This window comes from Schistocerca nitens, chromosome 4, assembly GCF_023898315.1.
Source record: "Schistocerca nitens isolate TAMUIC-IGC-003100 chromosome 4, iqSchNite1.1, whole genome shotgun sequence".
NCBI classification, from domain to species: domain Eukaryota; kingdom Metazoa; phylum Arthropoda; class Insecta; order Orthoptera; family Acrididae; genus Schistocerca; species Schistocerca nitens.
The window spans coordinates 689,442,067-689,462,119 of NC_064617.1; the positions used below are offsets into that span (position 1 = coordinate 689,442,067).

The 20,053-nt window shown below is 42.1% G+C and overlaps 1 protein-coding gene across 1 annotated transcript in view; it reads left to right on the top strand.

Moving 5' to 3' along the window:
- The window catches only part of LOC126253039 (post-GPI attachment to proteins factor 3), a 96,457-nt gene that overhangs the window by 13,706 nt on the left and 62,698 nt on the right, over positions 1-20,053 (top strand). Inside the window, exon 5 of the mRNA XM_049954108.1 lies at positions 19,210-19,346. Within this exon, the coding sequence (XP_049810065.1) occupies positions 19,210-19,346 (137 nt within the window). The remainder of the gene's footprint in view (positions 1-19,209; positions 19,347-20,053) is intronic.

Consider the following 20,053-nt stretch of genomic DNA (forward strand, 5'->3'; position numbering starts at 1 on the left):
CAAGGGGTAGATGCCCATTCTCCTGGGGTATTGGGACTCCCGGCAATGGCCATCCTGCCAGGTGGCCTTTTCTGCACATAGGTGGCGCCTGTGGAGAGGGCCCCTGGTCAGAGTGGGTGACATCAGGGAGGATGGCACACGATGAAGAGTAGTCCATCATCTCTTGCTGGTGGTGAAACACAGCAGTCTCTAAGCGTTCATGAGCTCAGTTCAATACACAGAAGTTTGACCCCCAAATCATTCCCTTCCCTGGCCACACCATGGCAGGAACGTCAGGCTAAGGATGTAAGCGGGACTTATTCGCCCTGGTACCTTGTATGTTAGAGAGCTGATGGGGAATCTTTCATGATGATGAAGCCTCAGTTTTTTGTCGAGCATTTAGAGGACAAGTTTGGGGAGGTGGAGGGATTGTCCAAAATGAGATCTGGGTCAGTCTTGATCGTTACTTGCTTGTGACAAGCTGGGGGATGTTTCTGTAACCATCACGCCCCATGAGAGCTGAAATATGGTCCAGGGTATCATATTTCACAGGGATCTTCTTTTGCAGTCTGACGATGAGCTGTGTGCCAAGGGCAGTGAGGTGTACATTTTGTCCGACTCGTCCACTGGGGTCCGAGGGATAATCCGGTTGCCATTGGTGCCTTCATCTTGGCCTTCGAGGGTGATACATTGTCTGAGAAGGTCAAGGTGATGGTCTACTGCTGTGATGTAAAGCCCTATATCCCTCCCCGATGCGGTGTTTGAAGTGCTGGAAGTTCGGCCACATGTCTTCCCGCTGTACTTCCTATGTCACATGTCGAGATTGCGGACACCCATCACATCCCAATACTCCATGTGCCCCCCTCCCATCTGTGTCAACTGCAGAGAGGACCATTCACCTTTCTCGCCACACTGCAGGATTCTCCAGAAAGAAAGGAAAATCGTAGAGTACAAGACCCTGGACTGACTGACCTACACTGAGGCTAATAGAAAATTTGAATGCCTGTGTCCTGTACGTATGACATTTTCTTACACCGCCGCTGCAACAGTTCTGGCACCATCAGCTCTGCCAACCCGTCCCTCTCTGAGCTGGAAGTCTACACCTGCCCCCTTGATGGTGGGGGGGGGGGGGGGAAGCTTCATTTCCCTCCCTGTTGCTTCCACACCACCTACTTCGAGAGCAACAACCACCCCTCCCCCCACCCCCCAGCTGTTGGGGACGTCTGTCCCCACTTCTAAGCTGGAGAAGCGTAAGTCTTCTTGGGCTTCTTGTGGTAGGAAGGGGTCTCTTGGGTCACTCCCTTCCCAGGTTTCTGCTAGTGGGAAAGATGACACGTGCCAGTGGCTGAAGAGCTCAAAAGCAGCTGGTCGTAGGGCTTCACACTCATCCTCAGTCCCGGAGACTGAGCCAATGAAGAACCCCCAGCCAGGTAAACCCAAGGAGCACTGAGAGAAATCCAAAAAAGAAAACCCCTAAGACCAAAGAAATTGTGGTGGCACCCACACCACTGCTACCTACAAGCTCTGCATCTGAAGATGGGGTGGAGATTCTGGCATCCACTGAGGACCTAGATCTCGCCAGATCCTCGGACACAATGGATATGGACTGCTCAGGCAATAAGTCAGTGGCAGCAGCTGCCTCTGAGGCATAAACTGCCTTGTTGAATGTTCCATGCCTTCCCAGTCTCACGATGATGTCATCCTCCAGTGAAATTGCTGCGGTTTTTTCCACTGCCTGGCTGAGCTACGGCAACTGTTAAGCTGTATACCTGTTATTTGCATTGCCGTCCAGGAAACCTGGTTCCCGGCAATGGGGACCCTTGCCCTCCGTGGCTTTAGGGGATATTACAAGAACTGTAGCGACTATAATATAGTGTCAGATGGAGTTTGCATTTATGTCCTAAACTCAGTCTGTAGTGACACTGTGCCCCTTCACACACCTCTTGAAGCTGTGGCTGTCAGAATAAGGACGACGCAGGAAATAACTGTCTGCAACATATATCTTCCTCCAGATGGTGCAGTACCGCTGAATGTATTAGCTGCACTGATTGATCAACTCCCTAAACCTTTCCTACTTTTGGGAGATTTTAACGCCCATAACCCCTTGTGGGGTGGCACTGTGATTACTGGCCGAGGCAAAGATGTCGAAATTTTACTGTCTCAGTTCAACCTCTGCCTCTTAAATACTGGTGCTACCACACATTTCAGTGTGGCTCATGGTAGTTACTCGGCCATTGATTTATCAATTTGCAGCCCAGGACTTCTCCCATCTATCCACTGGAGAGCACATGTTGAGCTGTGTGGTAGTGACCACTTCTCTATCTTCCTGTCACTGCCCCGGCATCAGGACCACGGATGCCAGCCCAGATGGGCTTTAAACAAGCCGGACTGAGGAACTTTCACCTCTGCTGTCACCGTTGAATCTTCCCCACATGGTAACATCAATATGATGGTTGAGCAGGTGACTAGAACAGTTGTTTCTGCCATAGAAACCGCGATCCCTCGCTCTTTGGGGTGCCCCCGGCATAAGACAGTCCCTTGGTGGTTGCCGGAAATCGCTGAAGCAATTACGGAGTGACGGTGAGCTCTCCAGTGGCATAAGCAGCACCCTTCCCTAGAGCCTCTCATAGCCTTTAAATAGCTCCGTGCCCGTGTTTGCCAACTTATCAAATGGCGGAAGCAGGAGTGTTAGGAGAGATACGTCTCTACCATTGGGTGCCATATGACACCTTCCCAAGTCTGGGCGAAGATCAAATGTCTTTTTGGGTACCAGACCCCAACAGGTGTTCCCGGTGTTACTGTAAATGGCCTGTTATCTACCGACTTAAACACGATTGCCGAGCACTTTGCTTGAGCCTCTGCATCGGAGAATTACCCCCCAGCCTTTCGCACTCTCAAACGGTGGCTGGAAGGGAAAGTCCTCTCATTCACTACATGCCAGAGTGAATCCCATAATGCCCTATTTACATAGTGGGAGCTCGGGAGCTCCTCAGTGCCCTTGCACATTGCCCCGCCACAGCTCCTGGGCTAGATCAGATCCACGGTCAGATGATTAAACATCTCTCATCTGACTATGAGCGACATCTCCTGGTCATCTTCAATCGGATCTGGTGCGATGGCGACTTTCCATCGCAATGGCGGGATACCACCGTCATTCTGGTGCTTAACCCAGTAAAACCCGACTTGATTTGGATGGATATTGGCTCATCAGCCTCACAAACATTCTTTGCAAGCTGCTGGAATGTATGTTGTGTCGACGGTTAGGTTGGGTTGGATCCTGGAGTCATGTGGCCTACTGGCTCCATGTCAGGGCAGCTTTCACCGGTGTCACTCTACCACTGATAATCTTGTGTCCCTCGAGTCTGCCATCTGAACAGCCTTTTACAGACACCAACACCTGGTTGCCGTCGTTTTTGATTTACAAAAAGCATATGGCACCACTTGGTAACACCATATCCTTGCCACATTATAGGAGTGGGGTCTCCGAGGCCTGCTTCCAAATTTTCTCCAAAATTTTTTGTCGCTCTGTAGTTTCCGTGTCCAAGTTGGTGCCTCCCATAGTTCCCCCCCATATCCAGGAGAATGGGGTCCCACAGGGCTCTGTATTGAGTATCTCTCTATTTTTTGTTGCCATTAATGGTCTAGCAGCATCTGTAGAGCAGTCCGTCTCACCCTCTCTGTATGCAGATGACTTCTGCATTTCTTACTACTCCGCCAGTACTGGTGCTGCTGAGGTTTGCCTACCTGGAGCCATCCACAAGGTTTTCAGCTGTGAAGACGTGTGTCATGCATTTCTGTCAGCGCTGTACCGACAGAAGAGCCAGACGGAGTGTGTCGCACAACATAGGGCAGGGAGGCCTCTAGAGGCGTAGTGAAGCCAGCTTCCCTAGAGGAGTAAACCTTATACAAATCGTTTTCCTCCAGGTTGGGGGTTGGGCATAGGGCTAATAACCCCATACTGTAAAAAAAAAAAAGAATATTGCGGAAATTCAATGGAAGCCTCCGAAACTGGACGAAAAGCATGTATCACGACCCCGGCAAAGGAAATGGATAAAGGATCTGACAGTAGCATCATGGAATGTGAGGACAATGCTTGAGCCTGAAAAAAATGAAAGAAATAGCCAGTGAAATTTTAAAATTCAAATATGATGTCATAGGGCTACAGGAAATAAGATGGCAAGGGATAAACCTGAGTACTCGCTGGTATATAATGGACGAGCAGAAAGAACAGGGTTTATAATAACTAGGGAAGTTAGGAAAAGCCTTCTAGAATTTTAACCCATAAATGAAAGGACGTGCAGACTCGGACTAAGAGGGAAATTTATGAATATATCAATAGTTAATGCACATGACCAGCAGAGGAAAAAAGAGGATATAATTAAAGATCAGTTCTACGAATACTTGGAAAAAGTATGCTGCGCAGTACCTAAATATGACCTGATGCTAGTAATAGATTTTAATGCAAAAATAGGGAGGAATGAACACCTGTATGGAGTTTCTGGAAAATATTCACTACATGAAGAAAACAACGAGAATGGAGACTTACTATGCAAATTCGCAGCAAGGAATAATATGTTTATTAAAAGTACCTGTTTTCCACACAAAAGGATCCATCTGGGTACTTGGAAGTCTACAGTCAGTGGAGTAGTCAATCAGATTGAACATATTTTAGGACCTAGAAACATACTGGGCAATGGAAACAGAAGCCTTAAAAATTGGTCTCATAGTAAATGAAAACAAAACACAATATATGGTAATGTCACAATCTGAGGCCAGAAGAACCCCTAAAAACCTAAACATCAATGGGAAATGCTTCAAAGGAGTGTCCTCTTTTAACTATTTGGGAGCCATAATAACAAATAACAGTATTGGAATGGCTATAAGGAAAAGAATACAAGCAGGAAACAGAGGTTACTTTGCAAATATGCAACTTTTCAAAAATAGCTCTGTTACAAGAAAAACAAAATTGCTAATATATAATTCTGTAGTGCATCCAGTTATCACATACGAGTCAGAGGTAGTGACTGTGACAGAACACAATAAAAATACACTGAGAACCATTGAGCGGAAAATACTACGCAAAATCTATGGGCCAATAAGGGAGGAAGAATGCTGGAGAATAAGCTACAGTGCTGAGTTACTAGAGTTAATACAAGGCAGGGACATAGTAAAATTTGTGAATTCACAGCGAATACGATGGCCAGGACACTTGGAGAGAATGGCAGAGGATAGAATTCCAAAGAAAATGATGAAAGGTGTGATCCATTCAGCTAGGTGAAAAGGGAGACCTAGAACAAGACGGACTGACGAGGTAATAATGGATATCACCAGTATGGGAGTCCGGGGGTGGAAAAGAGCAGTAAATAACCGAGAAGTGTGGGGGAGATTGTTGAAGAAGCCAATGCTCACCAAGGGCTGTAGCACTACTGAAGATGAAGAAGAAGAAGAATTAAGATTTATGGTTCAGCAGCACCCTCAGAGTTGCGTTTGCTCGACCCAGTGCACCACTGCTGAATTTGACTAGCGACAGGAGCTTTTAGAACGAGTCCAGTGACCAGCGTACTGGTGGAGGCTGGAGTCCCTCCATTGAAGATCAGACATGCACAACTGCTCACCAGTTACATTGCACTCATTCATAGCTCTCCTGAACATCCTAATTACCGTCTTCTTTTTCCCAACCACGGCGGTTCACCTCCCGCATAGGAGGCCCAGGTCAGGGCTAACGATTGCAGTTCGCATGCAATCGTTTCTGTGTGAACTGGAGTCCTTGCCTTTACCACCTCTCCTCGAGGTCAATTCACATACACCTCCATGGTGTCGCCCTAGGCCAAAGCTTCACCTGGACCTTTCATGTGGCCCTAAGGGCTCCATTAACCCTGTGGCTCTCCACTGTCACTTCCTCTCGATTCTTGATGTGTTCCGAGGCTCTGAAGTGGTTTACATCGATGGCTTGCTAAATGTCATTGTTCATGGTTTAACTGGATTGCCTTGTGCAACACACACTCCTTGTGACAGATCAACATTGATGACAGCTTCCTCTAGCTGGAATTACTTCCCACTAAGTTCCAAAACATGTTGTTGATGGTCAGTTATGGCATGATGTTGATGCATGAAGTTATTTCATTATATTCTTGATTACTGGTCCATTAATTGATATTCCGACACCAAGCCTGCCTATAAATTACATAAACTTGCATATAATAGAGGTCAGACTTCCTTAGACAAGCCAAAGAAATAAGAATATGTAAAGAGAATAAAGTACTGGATTTGCATTTTCTTTTTGTTGGTGGGTTCACTTTTATCATACAAGGCACCTTAACAATTGTATATTTTAAGATTCTTTTGTTCTTAGTCAAGGCCAAAGCTGCTGTATCTGACTTGGATATTGTAAATACTGACTCCGTAATAAAATAAACTCTTTGCTATGCAGGCTGTTATTAAATGAAATGCTTTAAACTGTTGTGTGGCTGCTACTGTGGAAAAAGACATAAAATGTTTTGTGATATTTGAAATTGCCACGTAAAGGCAGCTGATTGTTGCACACCAGTGGTATTCTGTTTTCTGGCGGTGCAGCAGCTATAAATTGCTAGAAATTGTTTAAATGTTCAAAACATTGATATGAGAAATTGGAAGGTTACTTTCAATAATAAAAAGGTTAACATTTCGTACATATACCAACAGTGACCCCCCCCCCCCGCCCCCCCCCCCCCCCACACACACACTTACACACACCTCCTCAACATAAATGACTCTTTCTCCAAGAACAGTGAAAACAAAAGTAAGGCAGACAGAAGATGTAGCAGCTATTACAACTACTTATTTTATAGAACAAGAAAATACATTATTGTGTACAATTGCAGTTGTCGGGTATGATAGCTGTATTGTTCAGGCTATGTCTCCAGTGGAAAAATAATTACTGTTCACTTCAAACATTTTAGTAAAAAATAACTCCGTCTATAATGTCCAAATTTGGGGACATTATAAACTCTAACCCTAGGATCATGCTGTGTCCCTTGCTTATATAAGACACTAGTCCCACACACTGCTTAAACTTGGTCATCTCCAATGAAAAACTCATTACTACCAACCCCAGTGGTCAATATATGACTATACTACACAACTTACAACATGGTGCATTCCTTTGCCTCTCACCCACTAACTCTTTCAAGGCCACTGACACATGTGCTCCTTTGTCCAACAAAAACCTGTACTGAAGGTTTACTTATTGTACCCACATGGCACATTACACCTCTGCATTTGTTTTCGCAGCATTTACTTTTACTGGCCATGCCGTATGTCGGATCTGGCATTCTCTCTCAATTATAATGTGTGCTTATTATCACCCAGACCACCCCTACTATTACTCCTATACATCACTGCTGATCCATACTATCTCAGTCATAATTCCCGTTAACCCACCAGTATTTCATACCATCCTTACTACTTCATGGTTGGCAACATTGCTTCTGCACATGTACTGTGCTCCCACAATTAAAACATATCATGGATGCAATCACATTTGTCTGTCGAAACACCAATTTTGTCATATTACAGTGCCAGCCTAACTGCTGCATACAGATCCTTAGGTGCACCAGTGTGCAGCCTCCTAGACATTTGTGTTGCTAAACCCTTCAGGAAAGCACGAAGTGCCCGTTGATTGGTTTTTCTAGCAACACCTTCTTCACCACCTCACTATGTGTTAAGACATATGCATGCACATTAAGTTTTCTAATCCTATCAACAAAATCATCTACAGCTTCATTATGCCTTTTTGAAATTACTCTCAATTGTTCATGGAAAAACCGTACACTGTTCTGCTTTCTATATCTCTGTGCTAATCCTTGCCCGAGTTGTTCAAAATTTTCTGCCTTGTGCAGTGCCTCTGTGCACTGTGCAAATGACTTTCCATCTCCCAACAGGTGCAACCTTGTTATCTGTAACAATTATTTGACACACTTGCTATGTAAGCCAATGACAACCCACTGAAAAAGGGAGAAACAAGGTTCCCAATTGCTCCTGGATTATGTAACTTCAATAGTGCTGTCTCCTCATCAATCTCTGCTAGGTTGTTATTCACAAACATATTCTCTCCCCCTGACTGGATGGCATAATTAGCCACTGACTGTATAGCTACTTCATTGGTGACACTTTGTGTGTGTGATTTTGCCACTGCATCACCATTACTCATTTTCACAATCCAACTACTAACACCTCAGTAAGAACATGGACAGGGCACTCTGTAGCTACTGGTATTACCACACTCACTTTTTCTGTCTAATCATGAGCCACCTGGATTCCCTACACTGTCTCATCCTGTGGCCAAAATGATTACATGTAAAAGAAATCACTGGTGTAGACTTGGCACAAGGAGCAGAATCCCCAAGTAAATAGCACTGTGTACACTGGTTATAGCCATTCATCCCTAGGATTACCCCTAAACTGAGAGATCCATCGGCTCTTCTGATATCACAAAAGTGACTCTACAGTTATTATGGCCCCTAACTCTCAATTCCATGCTTGTCACCAAAAAAGAACAGAATAGGTTTCACCTGCTCCACAACAACGATATTGAAGGCTGTGGTTTGGATGTCGTGCTGTCCACTGTGGCAGCGTCAGCTCTTTGGTGGCAATGGGTCAAGATGCCCAGTAGATATACTGCTGACCAAAAGAAATGCTTTCATTCAACTCTAATTACACATTGCATCATTAGCTTAGCAAGGCAAACACACCTCACTCCATTGACGCTGGCTGGTGCTGGCTTGTGGACAGCTGCTTCCATCAAGTGAGGAGATGCTCACTTCGGTGCACTGCAATTGAGACATCAGGTCAGAGGACGGCTGGCAGCCTCAGTAGGCCTTGGCTGTAAGTCAGTGTCGCTGTCTGCTCTGCTGTGACGATGTTTATGTGGGGAATAGCCGTACTTGCAACTCGGCCCTGCATGCGTACAGTGCAGCAGCATATGGAGACTGCTGTGCTCGAGGCGTGACCCACTGCCCTCTGGCAGGACTCGGATAGTGGCTGGCTTGATAGCAGGTCAGTGGGACTGTGGCACTAAGTCCCGCAAGAAACTCAGTGTGCTGGTGACAGCTGGGCCCAACCCAGTCTCGAAACCAGCAGCAGCTGGTGATGCCCAGTCACCTCATTGTCTGGCACAGCCCTGATGTCACTGTATGCTGTCAGACCCTGAAGTGCCTCTGCCTCAGAATCAGACTTATATGTCTCTGGTGTGCATTCGTTATGCCGAAACCTGGCACCAAGTCATGTAGTCCACAGCAAGAGTCTTGCTCTGGTAGGGTGAAGCTGACCCACTGGCTACGGCTATTACAGCTGCGCGGTGCAGTTTTCGCTGAGTGTGGCTAGCCCATCTTGCAATCCTGTGTACGTGTTATTTGGACCCACATGTCACTGCACTGTGGCTAACAGCTGCTATTGCAGTACTTCACTACCACGACTTATGAATTTCACTAAAAACTGGGTAATGACACTACAAAATATTTTCTGATAAATATGGGAGTCTATCTGAATGATTCTGTATGATTTGTTCTTCTCATAAGGTTTCATCCTTGCTGTGCATATAATTAATTAATTGACTTGTATGTTAACCACTTGGAAAAAGGGGAAAACTTATGTAAGAATATACACATCAATTACCCTTAAACACTAGGTATGAAATTTTCATTAAATATGAGCTTCATACACCCGCACCTGTGAATAGCTATGTACATATTTACACAATGTATTGTCCTTACACATTCAGTGTATTAATGGAAATATTTCGTTATATATCTTGATGTGTTGCCCTTGCTTTGGCTACAGTTAATAAAGAATTGCAATATGGACAGGAATATGGTTCTATAATGTCCCCAGTTTGACATTTTTCTAATGTCATCAAACATGGTCGGCTTGCGGGAATGGAATATGAGGAGTAACAAAAAGATTCAGTGATATGACATTTAAGTGACATGTGCAATCTTTTAACACACCTAGTTTCTTTTCAAACATTTAAATATATTGCAGTAAAACCTTACTCAGATCTGCCCTTGGTCTCTAGTTAAATGTTGATATTCTGACACATTGTTGGTAATCTGTATTTTTAGACACGGTTCAGTGAGTTGTTCAGTTTTCTGCGAGTATTGTTTTTGCATCTTCTTGCCTAGTAATTTGATTTTTATCCCCTGGCAGTACTTGCCCTATCCAAGGTCTGTGTTTACCAAAATCAGTTGCCAGCTCACGTCCATTAACATTGTAAATTTGCGTTTTCCAACATCCATTTTTCCAACAACCATCTCCTGGACTTTAAATGGTTTCATACCTGAGCCTGTTATCTTCTTGAACACCAGAAACAGATTTGTTGGGAATGATATGTCCCTGCCATAGGCCTCCACATTCCCACTTCATAGTTATGGGCAAAGATCAGGCACATTTCTTGACACCATCCTCCTACAGGTGTCCCAGGAATTTCCCTGAATGGTGTTATTCTCACCAGCCCTGGCTCTATTGCCGACCATTTTGCCAGACATTTCGCCAAGACCTCAGTGTCAGTCCTCTATTAGCCCGCATTCTGTCTTCTCAAACATTGTCTGAAACAACTGTGTGTTGGTATTCTGCATCATGTTTTCTGTTGCACCATCCCAGCAAGGGATGTAATGTTTCCTGAGCTGTCATGGTATATTACATTTGGCTGCACCAGTCAAGACTCTCAAATTTCTTGTAGTTTTATACTTTTGGGGGTATCCAACATAAGTTGCTGTTGACCTCCTGATTATAATGATTCCACTTATCTTTCCGAAATTCGATCTTGGCTTGTTAATAGAATTTATGATAAGTATTTCAAATCCTGTACTGATTATTGTAGGGCAGTGCTGACTTCTTGGGAAGCTATCTTTTAAGGAATTTTCTAGATCAACTGAAAGGAAGTCTGTTTTCATCAGTGGAGGGAAGGCACAGGTCAGGATTGGTATCAATGTATCATCTAGCAGAGTGAAAGGTGTTCATTTCTTTGGCATCATAACTAAGATAGAGTTTTTCTCATTTTGCCATTTTACTAGTTGCTCTCCATTATCATCACTATTTTATAATCACAGGTAGTGTGATGGCTGCTGAGATCTCGTAAGTATATTCTTAGATATATGCATATACTGAGATACTGAGGGTAAGACTGGAGTGGGCCACTAGGTGTTTGGTGGTTTGTAGACTGAAACAACAGTTAAGCCACTCAGCTCCAGAGTGTTTGCTTTGATGTCACAGATCTCTTGGCAACTCGCTCCGTCAATATAAGCTAGGCCATTTCTTATATAAGTGATAGAGCCATGTACTGGTGATGGCAGGTATCCTTTCATTACACTCTTTGTTATATTATCTTCATTTAGATTGTGTTCTTGGAGAGATTTGATATTATTGGTATTATGATCAGTGGCCAGTTTGCTCAGGTACTCACATTTGTGTTATTGATAGTCCTTCTACATTTATCTGTAAAATATGGATACTTCATCCAAATTTTGTTGGCTCTGAGAAGAGCCTTTGTTGCAGTTTGTTTTCTTGTGCTTTTTGCTTTGATAGTCATGAGAAATCTTTGATATAGTATGGCTGTCGCAGGTGTAGACTTTTCGCTGGGATACAACATCATGGAGGTTTTCTACACGTCACACTCTGGTGCCTCTTGTAAGTGGTGGGGTTATGTCCTCCATCACTTTTTCTGCATTTTGAGGCCTCCAGCTGCACTTTCACGTGCCTTTCTTCCTTTCTCCCCATTTTCTTCTTCCTTGATCCTTTCTCTAGTCATTTTTGACCTTTGGTAGATCTTGGGGTTTTCTTTCTTTGGGTTTCATGCATTAGGCCCTTCTTTGCTGTGTAGTTTTGTTGAATTGCCTGTTCCTGGTAGGAGGACCCCACAGTATCGTCCCTTTAATGTTAAACTGACCAGCCAGCCAACCAACCAACCAAAGTTTTTGGAAATAAATCTTTTCATTGATTGAGGGTTAAATCTTTATTAGAAAGCTTTATTAGTAGCTAGATGATTTGTTCATTTGTTTGTTCAGAAAAATTATCCAGAACTTAAAATTTTAATTATTATGTTAGAGGAATTATTAAGGAGCAAATCTAGTTCGTATGTTCTATTACTCGTCTGAGGTATTCTGTGTGGGCTCCATGCCATAACCAGAATGTTAAAGCTGTACTTGGCAAGTAACTGGAGGTGTAAAAGAATCTTCTACATGAATTATGGGGTCAAGGAAGACCAACAACCAGGAGAGTATAACAATAATGTGTATCCTGATATACTGATGTATTGATACTCTTTCTTTTTTTTTTTTTGGGCGGAGGGGGGTGGTGGTGGGGGGGGGGGAGTTTGCAGTTTGTTCATGACAAGTTATAACTAGATGAGTAACCTCTGATCACATTTTGTAATTAAAGGCACAAGAAAAGCCTTCTCTATACATCGGAGTTGATGAGTCCTGGGTTTGGTAGTAAGTTGAGCTCTTCTACAGACATAAGACGGATTATCAATGAGTGGGGGAGGGACGGGGGGGTTGCAAACATCTTGGAGTTAAAGATGAGCAATAAATAAATTTATAAATTAACTGAATCCTCACACCCAATCTTCAGCCGGCTGTTTATACCAACAAGTGGCCAAATTTAATTTTCCAGCACAGAAACAGACATCAGTTACCATCAGTTCTTGTTTCCATCTGAATTAGAACTCTGTGCCAGTTAGTACTCATGTTATAAGTGGCTGGTTGGTAGTGCCACTAGGAACTGTTCCGCCTGTTGGAATAAATTATTCCCATAATTATTTCTAAGAGCGGTGTACTAAAACTAAGTTTCCCAAACTTCTTACAAATAGAAAACATTGTTTATTGTTATTAATTTATACAATGTTGAAAAGCTTACACTTTTGTCTATTTGTCAACATAGTCTCCATTTTGTTTGACACACTGTTGAAGTCGCCAACCTGTTGAAGTGAGTAACCTCTGCTCAAACTTCATCATCGCTCTTGAAGTGTTTGTCACCTAAGTGTTCCTTTAGCTTGGGGGAGAGGTGATAATTGCTGGGAGCTACGTCTGGGCTGTAAAGGGGATGGGGCATAACAGTCCACCCAGATTTCTTCAAAAGGTCCCGTGTTTGACGAGTGACATGGGCTTGAGCGTTGTCGTGAAGAAGCACTAGTCCCTCCTTCAGTCGTCCTCTCCAGTGATTCTGGATTGCTCGCAGGAGTTTGGTCAATGTTTCACAATATCTGTCTGTGTTTATTGTTGTCCCTGGTTGCATGAAATCAATGAGTACCACCCCCTTCCGATCCCAAAACACAGTCACCATAACCTGCCCTGCTGACTGCATTTGTTTGTATTTCTTTGGCTGCGTTGAACCGGAGTGATGCCACTGACAAGATTGTTGTTTTATTTCAGGGGTGTAATGAAACACCCTTGTTTCATCTCCTGTGATGGTAGAGTCCAACAAATACTTCTTCTTGCCTCCCCTCTCAGATTGTTGTTGAAACTTGTGAGCACAATCAAGGTGTTGCACCTTGTGCCCATAAGTCAGCATCCGGGGGACCCAGTGAGCACACACCTTGCAATAACCCAATGTTTCTGTTAAAGTTCTTTCAATTGTTCCATGGGAAGATGCAGGAATGTGTTCAACAAGTTCACGGACAGTGACCCTCTGATCTTTGAGCAGCTGACTGTTGATCTTCTGGACAATTGCACCCGAAACTGGTGGTCTTCCACTCCATTCTTCATCGTGAATTTCCGTGCCACCCTCAGCAAAAGCCCTGCACCATTTGCAGACATGCTGAACAGATATGCTTTCTTCACCATAAACCTCAGTCAGTTGCCGATGAGTCTCCACAGGCAGTAACTTTTGCATGGAGAAACCAGATTACTGCTCAAACCTTGCCCTTGGTGGGAGCGGCGATCAACACTTCCATCTCTGACTGCTGCCAAGCCAACACTAAACAAAATAGTGAATCCCGGATGGATGGGCTCGAGAGTGGGGGGAACCACTGCACGTGGCACTGTTGTTGGATTTAGCCTAGCACCTACTCTCGAGGCTGTAGCTCATTGGGAACCTTACTTTTGGTACAACCATCATATTATTGTTGTTATTACCATTATGGTTCTCACCATTCATCTTCTGTTGGCCATGATTATTTGCACAGTTTTGTATGCACTCCTTTGTGATCATGGTGATTGTTGTTACCGTAATTGCTATTCTGGGAAGATGACTTTGTTTATTAAATGAATCAAGTCTAACACTGGCGTAAATTCTTCTGTTTTAAATTGGCTACACTGACTAACTTCTCCCAAATATGAATGAATAGTTTCGACTTTAATATCCTCACTACCACATGTTGTGGTATTGAACTATCCCAATATCTGGTCTTACTTGGGTACTTTTCTAAAAATTTTCGCAGGCTCCCTTGGCGCATCTGGAAGGGCTTGGGATTGAATATCTCATTAGACAACCTATCCTGTACAGCCAACAATCATTACTTGGCCAAGAATGCCCATTCAAATTCATCATAAGTTTGGCAATACTCAGCAATGTCTGTAGTCCACAAGGCTACATAACCCGTAATAAAGCCTGTCATGAAAACAGTTCCTTGCAAATACAACCACGAATGTGGCATCAGTTCATGAAATGTTCTTATAAAAGCAACAGGATGCACACATCTTTTATCCGGCATGAAAACTTGAAATTATTGCTGCCTTCTAAGATTTTCTTCCCTCGTCATACTTGTGAAATGTGGCAGCACACCTGTATCACAGGACCAATTATATGATGCTGCACATGGCACCTAGATTGCACTTGCAGTAATTCTCTCTACATTGGCTCGGAAGAAAAATTTTCCTCCAAACCTGCCTTAGACATATTGTCCTTTGTTATATCTCATACTTCCAATAACTCTCTCTTCATTTCCTCTTATTGGTTGCTGAAGGCATTCTGCCATGGTGAAAGATCTTGGCTTAGCTTTTCGTTTGTGTTTTGCAATTCACTATTGTCTGGCTGATTTTTTACCTTTGAGGTTTCCGTAGAAATCTTACCAGTGGCTTCTTGTATTTTTATGTCAACTAACTGGAAAATTTGTTCATCTGGAGCTGAAGCCTAAGTAGTGAACTCGTCTGCTAAGATTTTTCGCTGTATTTCAAATTTGTTGCATGCCATCATCTCTTGCTGGGCAGAGAGATTATCTGCTTTAGATGCAAACTTCTGAACTGTTTCTGATAGCACAGTCTGTATGTGACTGACCTCATCCACTTTCATAGAAAGTTTTTGCACTGTTGTGGGAATGCCAGCAGATGTGAGCTACAAAGCAGCTGTCTCATCTGATAGTTGTTTCTATAGCACATCTTGCTTAGCAGAAAGTACTTTAATTTCAGTTGCAGTAAAAACCTGTTTCTTAGTAATCTTCCGAATCTGAGTGAGGTCCCTTGAATCGGATATTTTTTGCTTGGTATCTCATTGTGCTTTCTAGCAAACACCAATGTTTTGTGTCTGTGTTTTTTAACAGCATGGATTGTGCTGCTGACTTGCCAACATGACATCTGACTCGACTATTTTTTGAACACTAGAATCCATATTAGCCATCTGTGATCGAGTCTTAATCATTCCAAGATTTTATTTAAATTCCCAAAATCCATACTTCAGTTTAACAGTCAAACACCACACTGAAAATGTAGTTCATCGTAGTTACGCAACATTAAGTATGTCACAGTTCGGTTTGTGACAAAAACATTCTCTAAGCACTATGCTACGATAGAAATTCAAATTACTTAAACAAATTCTATCTACAGCATGTCTACAATACTATAAAGCACAGTATAGAATTGTGATTGTGTTAAACTTAGCACGAACACTCTTTTATGAAAAAGTATAACTTTAGCTTCCACGAAACTGCTCCGCTGATGAGATTCTTGTTAGTTCAGTGTGCTGGTACTTTGACTTTTAATGCCTATGACTAGTGCAATATTCAGTCATTTCCATGAAACAGAAATCACGGTTGTATTAATATACATAAAATAGCGGCACATTTTTCAAAGCATCCGGTCTTGGTTACCAGTTACAGCATGCAAATGATTTAAACAAACAGAATATATGTAGGAGTATACCGTGTTCCCCATCCGGTGTAACTACATTCTAATAAATCTGATTTCTAATGCAAGTGATGTTAAAGCTAATCCCTGAAATGGGCTTGTATCGTAAGTGCAGATTCTATTGTTGCCAAATGAAAAAATGATTAATCATTGTGAAAGTTAGCTAACAACAGATAAGATACTAATGTGCAACACATTATAAATTTGACTGTTCCTTCAAAGTGAATGATAGGCATTAAATCTCTCCATAAAACCACTTAAATGTTTCATAGATCAGGATTGAGAAACTAGGAAGTATAACTTGATGAACACACTGTGTGCTTATTAACTCAAGATAGCTACACAAAACGTACCTTCTCTTTTAGTCAGTGCAGCATACAGCAAACAACAACGAGACTTTGACGTTACTGATAATGTGGTTTATTACTTCGTGATAACCAATAAGTCAAGTTGATAGTAGCATGGAGCCTTAAAACATGATTGAAATATAGAAGCTTTGGATTCGTATGCTCCAAGCAGAGATAAACCTACAGCACAAAATGCACACTCCTAAGTATGATACTACGGTAGTCCATCAACAAAGGAAGTAGCTTACAGAACACTTGTTTGACCTACACTTCAGTATTGTTCATCGGTCTGGGATCTGTACCGGGTAGGTTTGATAGAGGATGTAGAGAAGTTCCAAAAAGCCACACGTTTCATTACAGGCTCATTTAGTAAGCACAAAAGTGTGACGGAGATAATCAGTCATCTCCATTGGCAGACACTACTAGATAGGTGTCTTGAATCATGGTGTGTTAAACTTCAAATTCAGAGGTTGTACATTCCAGAAGAGTCAACCATTATCTCTGCTTACATACAGAAGGGTCCAGAAATATATAGACACTCTTTGATAGTCAATGTTAATGGAACAAAATGACATACCAGTAAAATTCTTGCACAAGAGGGGGAAGGGAGGTTATTTTGTGTGTTCAAAATGACTGCCATTAGCAGCCAAACATCAATGCTGCTTAACTGCTGACCAAACTACAGCTGTCAGTGGTGCCAATGTGGTAGCCGCACAGGATGCCTCAGTGGTTTCCAGTAGCTTGTTCAGTGTAGCTGGCTTCTGTTGAGAAACTTCATTTTTCAAGGTCCCCCATAGGAAGAAGTCAAGAGGTTTCAGGCCTGGAGACCATGGTGAGTAATCAACAGCTTCTCTTTGCCCTATCCATCATCCAGGTAGACTTTCATCCAAGTAAGCTCTGTCATCTCTGTGTTAGTGAGGCAGAGCATCATCTTATTGTACATAAAATCTTTCATTTCGAAACACCTCTCAAGTGGCAGATAAAATTGGTGTTTGTAGCATATGAAGATACACATCACCAGTTAAAATATCTTCAAAGAAGAATGTGCCAGTCAAACCTCATGATGACAGATCACACCACATATTAACACCTGGTAGATTAACATGTTTGCCCTTGTGAAAGTGAAGATTTTCAGGAGCCCAGTGCATGCAGTTGTGGCAGTTTACAGTACCATTCAGTTTGAATTGCACCTTGTCAGACCAGATAACCATCTCTGCAAACCATTCACCCTTGTGAAGAGTGTTTTCAAACCTCTTGCAGTACTCTCTCTTTCGATCCGGGTCATCCTCGTTCATAGCGTGCAGCGATCTTGGAATGTACACTTTCCACTTAGCAGCATTCAGAATTTATTGTTACACTCGATCAGCTTACTTTAGGTTAGGTTAGGTTAGGTTCCAGCTCCACAGATTTTTGAGGTGACTTAATAAAATGTAGCAACACTGGCAGCTAGACTTGTTGATGTTAGACTTTTCCTTATACACATCCTGAACATTTCTGTCAGCTTCAAATTTATCTTGAATACGATAAATTATATGCATTGGTGGCTGAGTTCTGTATACATTATGCCATTGCCGTTGTACCTTCATTACCTTTTCATACTTCTAGTACCACTTCAGTGTGTTGCTCAGACAACAATCTTACATCATTCATTGCTACACTATCATCTACAGGCTGGAAAATGCACACCAAGATCTGTTCATAAAACAGTGGATTATGCTACCGTGCAAAATTGCAATAATATGTCATTTTGTTCCAAAGATATTAACTATCGAAGACTGTCTACATTTTTCTGGACTCTTCTGTATGTATCACTGAGAGACCATGAAGGTAGAATTGGAGAGATTCAAGCCCACACAGAAGTGTAAAGACAATTCGTCTTGCTGTGAAACCACACACAACTGGAACAGGAAAAAGGGGAAGCAACAGTGTTACACAGAGTGTGTTCTAACACCCACTGTAAGGTCAGTTGCAGAGTATAGATGTAGATGTATTAAAAATATGGTCTTTAGTTGAAATTTTGGTTATAGGACATAATGCCACTTTACCTCTCAGGTACAGCATTGTGTTTACAATAGATAAGCATGCAACAATAATTGTTCACAGTAGGCCAAAATAAAATTAGAAAAGTTTTGTTGAGTTACAGGACCACTATATTTCTTAGATGGCGCAGGTGGTAAAATACACTTTGGGATGGGTAGGAACTTCATGCTTTAGAACCTGCAGTAATGCCCATCCTTCAGGCAGTTTCATATTTTGGCTGGAAGCATTTACCACTGCTTTCAAGCCCTGCATGTCAACCTAACATTTTGCTCATTGAACATGCCTGGGATATGATTGACCAGATATGTGTTCATTATGGTCCTACGGCAATCTATGTTGATGCTTTGTGACATGCAATCTGTGTGGAGGGAGATGCCCTAGGAAGATGTCCAGGTTCTCCTTGATTCTTTTTGCTATGGCTTTGAGAGGCTGTAATGACATTTCGCGGAGACACCATATCAAATTGTTGAAGATAATGTGCAGTCCTGTAATGCTGATCATTTGTGAATTTCATGTATCTAATGTGTTATATGAACTTCACTTCAGTTAGATCTATCTTTCTTGGTGTTGCAAATTTCACAATGTTTGGTAATTAGTTTTCATACGTGAATAACTTGTTTTTTTGAAGGTTTTTGCACATTACAAGATAGATCAGTAGCACTTATTAGAGTAAGATGCCAGAAAGATGTTTCCGTCATGTATAATTTTAATAATGCTGTAGCACTTTGCTGACTGACTTTCTCGTATTTCAGGATGATGTCTGGGAAAATTAATGTGTTAACAATGTTACTGACAGCAGTGAGTCTTCTATTTTTCATTCATCATGTTACATACTTGACAATGGTACACTTCGATTATGGCTACAACATGAAAGCAAACATTGTTGTAGGTAAGTATACTGATTCTCCTTTATACAGCATTATACATTGTTTTCTCTAGTAAAATTTAAGTCGTCTTTCAAAATGTGTATAGGATTCACACTTTTTGGTACTAATATTTGTACTTCTCATTAATTTATTGCAATTACTCTCATCACATTGTGTTACATTTCCTTGTAGTTTTCTGTTGACCTACTATGAGTTTTTCTCTTCATTACAAATTATGTAATCAGGAGTGTATACATTTGACTCCTTCCCTCTTCCAATCCCACCTCCACCCTTCTCCCTTTCCCCCTCATCCTTTTCTGTTGGCAGTACATAATTTAAATTTTTGGTCAGTGAGCCACTATATCACTGTATGGTATGCTGTAGGTTGTAAATAATATACCGGTACTATTTCTTGTATTTTCTATTTCATTTATGGATGGTAGGCATAGAGAATGACTGTCTGTATGGATCATCTTCTATACATTCTGTGGTGAATGGTCTCTGAGGTATGGAAAGAAGTCGAGGATGCGCATTTTATTTAAGAATAGTATTATGAAACGTCTTAATTAAATGGTGTAGTATTACAGTGAAAATAAATAATTTGTAGTTTAATGCATTAATTTTAAGAGCTTTACAAAAATAGTCGTCAGTGAGATGAACAGTTCCCCAACGTAGAGTTCTGTAATTAATTCAGTTATTGCAAGACATTTAATATGTTATGTTAGGTTGT